A 6,113-nucleotide genomic window follows, 5' to 3' on the forward strand; every position below is an offset into this window, starting at 1 on the left:
GCTTTTTGAGAAAACATATTAGAATCTAAATATCTCCCTGCCCTCTGCCCCTGCAGTGATTGCAGCGACTGAGCAGGGAAGTAAGAAAACACCCTCGCCACCAAATGATCGATTGAAGTTTGACGCCGGCACTGACAGATAGCCTTTTTTTTTTTTTCTTGTAAGAAGTGCAGTCAGTGGCTAAGTTAGATATATAAATATATAAATGGCTCTCGAGGAGAAGTGTTTCCATTTAAAAGTTAGACACACTTGGGTAAAGGAAGAGTCATGGGGCCCTCAAAGAGTGTAACAAGTGAGTGCAGATCAATATAGCTAGTATGTGTTAAATTTCAAGATTGTTTGATGTCTGAACAGGTTCACAGTGAACAGGTTCAGGCTCGATTCAGCACTAAGTCACCTCCCTCCGTCTCCTTCACAACATGAGACAGCTCAAGGTGGATTAAATATCATTTGGATTTCTGCAAATTATTCAGTTTGAAGTTTACATCAACAAGGCGCTGCAGCAGAATGTGAAATGGCAGCACCCACACACACACACACACACACAGAGAGAAACAAGAGGAGGGTAAGCCAGAGAAAGTGATTTGAAAGATTCCGAAATTATACAAAAGTCATGAAACTTTATTTTAAAAGTGTCATGAGGATATGAAAATATCAAAGTAATTCAGCATCACAGTTTTCACTGTTAATATACAATCATCTCAGTCACGCTTACATTCAATATATAAAAATATAAAAGCAAACTGTTGTTGAAAAATACATATTGCCAAGAAAAACTGAGGCACTTGAAAGGAATCGTATTGCTATTTTGAGTGCTGGCAAACAGTTTCTAATGACTGTGCAAAAGTTATAACAATTTCACCCTAAAAACTAAGGTTGCACTTGTTCCCTAAGTAAGAATGGCTTCAGGATTCCACCGTTTATATTCATTATGTCGTGTATAATGCGCCTTTTTTCTTTAGTGTAGTTTGCGTGGTTTCGTATAAAAAAGTGGAGGAGTCCGTTACAACCAAACACACAGCCCGGGGAAGATATTTAGGCAGAGACATTGATAAACATGGCAGAAGAACATATCTAGACATGCAGAAAGTGCATGAATAGCACAGGTAGGTGAGTACACGCATGACAAAAGATCAACACTGATAGCAACCACAGAAACACTGCTGGAGATGAGAGGCACATGACAGAAATATGCCCTCTGAAATGAAATGGATCGCTCATAGAAAAGTCTGCATATTTGGAACAAAAACCCTCAGTGTGATTTCCCTGACAGTTCTCCTGGGCTGGAAAATGTTTTTCTTTTTTAAAGCGACAAGAGGTTTCTTTTTGGAACAGAATCCCCCCGTTTCAATGTGCTACACAACAACCAGATTCCTCATGCTTGTGCAGAAGAGACATCCTGGAGAAGGTTTTGGAACAGTTCTTGCATTGGTATTTTTTCACATCCGAATGGGTCTGTAGGTGAGCCCTGAGATTGGACCTGTCTGCGAAAGCCCTGTTGCAGTGCGGGCAGGAAAACGGCTTCTCTCCTGTGGGAGGGGAAGAGAGAGAGGGAGAGGGGGAGAGGAAAAGCTTTTTAAGTGATGGCACACAGATATGGCCTGCAAAAAAACTTACACAGCTGTGCAACATCGACTCTGAATCTGAAGCATCCGGGGGACGCAAAACTAAACAAAAATCACACTATACTGAGTTCACCCTGTGGCTGATTTCCATGCAAAACAGGGGGGAAAATATCAGCTATAAAAACCTACAGAACATAATAATGATTTGTAGATGGAGGAGCTCAGTTAAACATCACATTTTCCTACAAGAATAAGCTATAAACAAAAGTCTGCACTAGAGGATAATAGAGGCAGAATAACAGAGCTTGAGAGGCTATTAAATCTAGAGCAGCCCCTACATAGAGGTTCTGATGGGGTGGCCCTGTCTTGATGCTCACCTGTGTGCGTCCTGATGTGTCCTTGAAGGAGCCACGGTCTGCTGAAAGCTTTGCCGCATATTTTACAAACACAAGGCAACGTGTGAGTCCTGATGTGCATTTTGAGAGCTCCCAGGCTGACGTACTCCTTCTCGCAGTATTTACAACTGAAGGATTTCCTCGTTTGGGCGTCGCAGTGCAGCTGCTTGTGCTTGAGCAGTCCGGAGTACGTGGAGTAGGACTTGTTACACAAACCACACTGGAATTTCTCTGCTTCCACGCCGTGAGGATCCGTCAGCTTGGGGAGCATGTGCTCATCCTCGTCGCTCCTCGGGCTCTCGGAGCCACTGTGGTCCTTGGAGGAGGTGTCGGACAGGGAGGAAGGGTATCCCGAGATGGGGGAGAGGTCACTGGGCAGCGGGGAGAGCGGGAGGTTGCTGGTAGTCCAGACCGTGATGGGGCTGTAGGCTGCCGGGCTCAGGATCTCCGGCTGGGAGATGAGAGGCAGGGGGAGGCCCTTGTAGATGTGCGGCGAAATAAAGACTGAAAACAGGAATAAAAGCAAAAGAGTGAGTCACATCCTGCCTGAGAGTGTGTGTGTGTGTGTGTGTGTGAGTGTATGTGGCAACAAACTTCTGCTGTCATCTAAGTGAAAAGCACTGATTCAAACTCAGCCAGAAAACAACTTTAAAAATCATTTGATCGCATCGACACACAACTTTTAAACTTTGCTGTGTTGCATTTGTGGTCCAAACTCAATCAATGAACTTTGTAAAACTTTACCTGTGGGACTCTCCAGCTCGCTATAATTTGGCTTCTTGGCAGAGTTTATATGTTTCTTGACCAGAAACGAGCGTGGCATCTTGGTGACCAAATAGGCAACTTTGGCAAAACTTTGCGATCTTTTTCGGCGGTGGACGACGAGTGCAGCGGTGTTCGGCGACGGGAATCCCTATTGCTTAGTCCAGCGGTGGAGTGTCATGGTGCGGCGCTGCGCTCTTGGAAACAGTGCAGCGTGGAGCAGTAAAGAGCCGTAAATACTCTCGATCAGGTGCATGGGAGGAGCCGCGAACCACCATTTACATAAACTGGGAGCTCAAACCAATTAAAACGCGCTTTTACTACAGAGCTGTTAAAATAGACTTTTAGCCTGTAGTAACACCCTAAAGGGCGGAGTTACTACCAGCAGCCTCAACTCAGACAGGTGCTGGTGTCTGCCTCTGTGTGTGTGCGCGTGTGCGTGTGTGTGTGTGCGTGTGTGTGATGACGTGGTTTTGTATTGAAGAGTTTACCCACATTGAATAAGCAGAGGAAATATGAATAATTACATATTCATTTAAAATCTATCTATCTATCTATCTATCTATCTATCTATCTATCTATCTATCTATCTATCTATCTATCTATCTATCTATCTATCTATCTATCTATCTAAGAATTTTGAACAAATCCAACATTTCATCTTTGCAATGATGTGTGTGTGTTTGTGTGTGTGTGTGTGTGTGTGTGTGTGTGTGTGTGTGTGTGTGTGTGTGTGTGCAACTTGCATTTCCAAAAAAATAACAATTTAAAAGCATCTGACATTGCAAAGCCGTTAAAGATATAATGTGTGAAAATGTGAATAGAATAAGAGTAAGAAAGCGAGATGGACGCGACTGCTTAAAATGCCATTGCTAATGCAATCGTGTGTGTGTGTGTGTGTGTGTGTGTGTGTGTGTGTGTGTGTGTGTGTGTGTGTGTGTGTAAGTTGTTGCTGATTGTTGTGTTATAACCTCTGGAGACTTGATTAGGCTGTACTGCAGGCATATTTGAATTGGTGAATACTCCCACCACTGCTGGCGCTGCTAACAATGGCGATGATTGGATGGGGGAAGGAGGGGAGGTTTATTCTCTACATACATGCTCGTTTAACCATCTATATTTGGACCTTTATTAATCAGCGATCAAAGCAGCAAATGAACCACACTGCCTCCCACTCATCCACTCAACCTGCCTGCCTTTCTGTTACTAACGGTGGGCTTCCCTAATGCAGCTGAGTGAGGAGGAACCCACGCTTCCTCGGCTGTAATGCAATAAGGTATCTCTCCTTGAAATGTAAATGTAAGTGTAGTTTCCCCTTCAAGGTCAGACATGATACATAATCGAATTTTATCTCTGCTGCTCAGCTGGACGAGGAGAGACAAAGTTAGCAGTCTACGCCCCCTTGTGTTCAACTCACTTCAGAGGGCAGGGGGAGCAGGTTAGGAAGCTACAGTCACAAAGGCAAAAGGCAAAGGCTTTGCTGGTTTTCATCAAAAAGCAGCTCCTGGAGCAGTTTGATTGGCTGGGTCAGCAGATATGAAAAGCTCCTTACATCCGGGGCCATGCCTTAAGTTAATTGTGAGGCGCTTATCTTATCTAGAGAACATAATTGCAGATCATGAATAGTTTTCCTTTGTGCTAAGTGGAATTATAAAGGCAAGGGAAGGTTATCTATGCGTAATAACTCTCGGCGACTGTCACATACTCATTCAGCGTTCTGTACAATACCTCAATTAGCATACGGTGAGCAGGAGGTGTGAGCGATGACGGTGTTTGGTGGTGATCCAGCGCTTTACCTTGTGCGCTGGAAAAAAGGCATTGCTTTCTAATCAGTGCCGCAAGACCAGCAGACCATATCAAAGAGCTGCGGTCTGCATCGGCTGTAGTGAAAAATGGAGCTTATTGCAGATTTCAGCCGTGCTCCCTGTATTCAGAGCACAACGATACAGTAATAAATGGATGTGATTATTCTGCGACATTGCTCATATCACTACACAGCTCTACAAGGACTTATTTGAGGCTTTTTTTTTCTTTTAAAAGCATAAAATGTATAAGCAAGAGATGAGAACAGAGCAATGAGCCAAGGATACTTTTCAATAGAATCACAAGAGCTGAATTGGATAACATTTGGTTTATTTGATGTAGCATGGACTGATGAAAACCTCACCCAGATGGTTATGTTAGATGGTTGAGCGTGCTTTGTTGTCAGAAATTAGCCGTTAATAGCACAGGACTGCTGCAAAGCTCCCAATCGGATCTGGAAAGACATAAAATAAAGCAAAATAAAGCTATAAACCTGAGTGTGTGTTAGCTCTTGGTTTGCAGCTTCACAGTTAAGCAAAGTAGCATAAAAGGGGTTGCTGCCGTATAATGAATTGTGAAGTCATTGAGCACAACCATATATTATCTCTAAATTACACCATTCCCCCTTGGCATGGCGGCCAGTGTGAGGCTGCAATCTGGACTGGGCTGGACTGATCTGTATTGGGCTCCAGGCTGTTAAGGTCCCAGGGGTCAATCTTGTCCTAGATTTCACCTTCTGAAGAGACGCTTTCCCTGACGTAGAGCTTAGGCGGGTATCGAGCGTCAGAGGAGCTGGCGCATCATGTGTGTGTCACAGTGGAGTCTTTATGGTTAGAAAATCAAGCGCATGCACCTGCTCAACCTGTGCAGCTGCTCACAAGCCTTAGGGATTAAGACTCCAAGTACAGTGAACACATGTGTACAGCAAGTGTGTGTGTGTAAGTCAGGAGATCACGTGGAGCCTCTAAAAATGGCTTTTGAAAAGTCTTTCATTGAGTTAGGGCTTTTTATTTCTCATTTGATTTCTTTCACCCCAAACTAATCCTGTAAACAAATGTTTGCTGTCGACAGAGTGAGTGTGGATTATCAAGGACTCAATTCAAATGGAGCCCATGACAATCAAGCATGGGAGTCTCAAGTGCAGTGATCTGCTTAATTCAGTTTTACTATCCTGACACTGACAGAATGATTTGTATTGGACAGAGATGAGAGTTTTTCCACTTGTTAGAGAGGAAAATCACACGTTCAGGGCCACTAAACAGACAAAATGACTTGACGAGATGGAAATGTGTGTTCTGTGTTCATCATATCTCCAGACTCAGCTCAGGTCAAATGAAATTCATTTATCAGTTGTAACATTTACAACATTTTAACCCTAGCAGGCCAGAATATGCACCTCTGCTACGTTTGTCCACTTATCCATCAAGCTCTATTCACTGTGGTATTCAGCTCTAAATGCGAACCACAGTAGTGAGAGCAACTTTAAACCCTCCTAAAAGGGAGAATGTGTCTTTTTCTCATGAGCTTTTATGTCGCAGATGCTCATAAGTGTGCGGACAAACCTTTTAGGAATCCCAAAATGAAGAAG

General features: G+C 43.6%; 1 protein-coding gene across 1 annotated transcript; it reads right to left on the reverse strand.

Annotated features, from left to right (window-relative positions):
* Positions 1 to 600: 600 nt before the first annotated feature.
* Positions 601 to 2,953, reverse strand: snai2 (snail family zinc finger 2). The gene is made up of 3 exons (XM_076145178.1): positions 2,705 to 2,953; positions 1,943 to 2,464; positions 601 to 1,529 (listed from the first exon to the last, which is right to left on the reverse strand). Exons 1-3 carry the CDS (start codon positions 2,781 to 2,783, stop codon positions 1,348 to 1,350), a joined length of 783 nt encoding a protein of 260 aa, XP_076001293.1. The 5' UTR covers positions 2,784 to 2,953; the 3' UTR covers positions 601 to 1,347.
* Positions 2,954 to 6,113: the final 3,160 nt, after the last annotated feature.

This window comes from Genypterus blacodes, unplaced genomic scaffold, assembly GCF_046128005.1.
Source record: "Genypterus blacodes isolate CSIRO-AG114 ecotype Tasmania unplaced genomic scaffold, CSIRO-AGI_Gbla_v1 ptg000029l_1, whole genome shotgun sequence".
In the NCBI taxonomy this organism is placed as follows: domain Eukaryota; kingdom Metazoa; phylum Chordata; class Actinopteri; order Ophidiiformes; family Ophidiidae; genus Genypterus; species Genypterus blacodes.

Excerpts from the sequence above, each read along its gene's own strand:
- snai2 (XM_076145178.1), bottom strand. The coding sequence starts at position 2,783 with ATGCCACGCTCGTTTCTGGTCAAGAAACATATAAACTCTGCCAAGAAG. Across the intron at positions 2,465-2,704 it reads CGAGCTGGAGAGTCCCACAG|TCTTTATTTCGCCGCACATC; the intron begins GTAAAGTTTTAC and ends TCCTGTTTTCAG. Across the intron at positions 1,530-1,942 it reads ACACATCAGGACGCACACAG|GAGAGAAGCCGTTTTCCTGC; the intron begins GTGAGCATCAAG and ends CCCCTCCCACAG.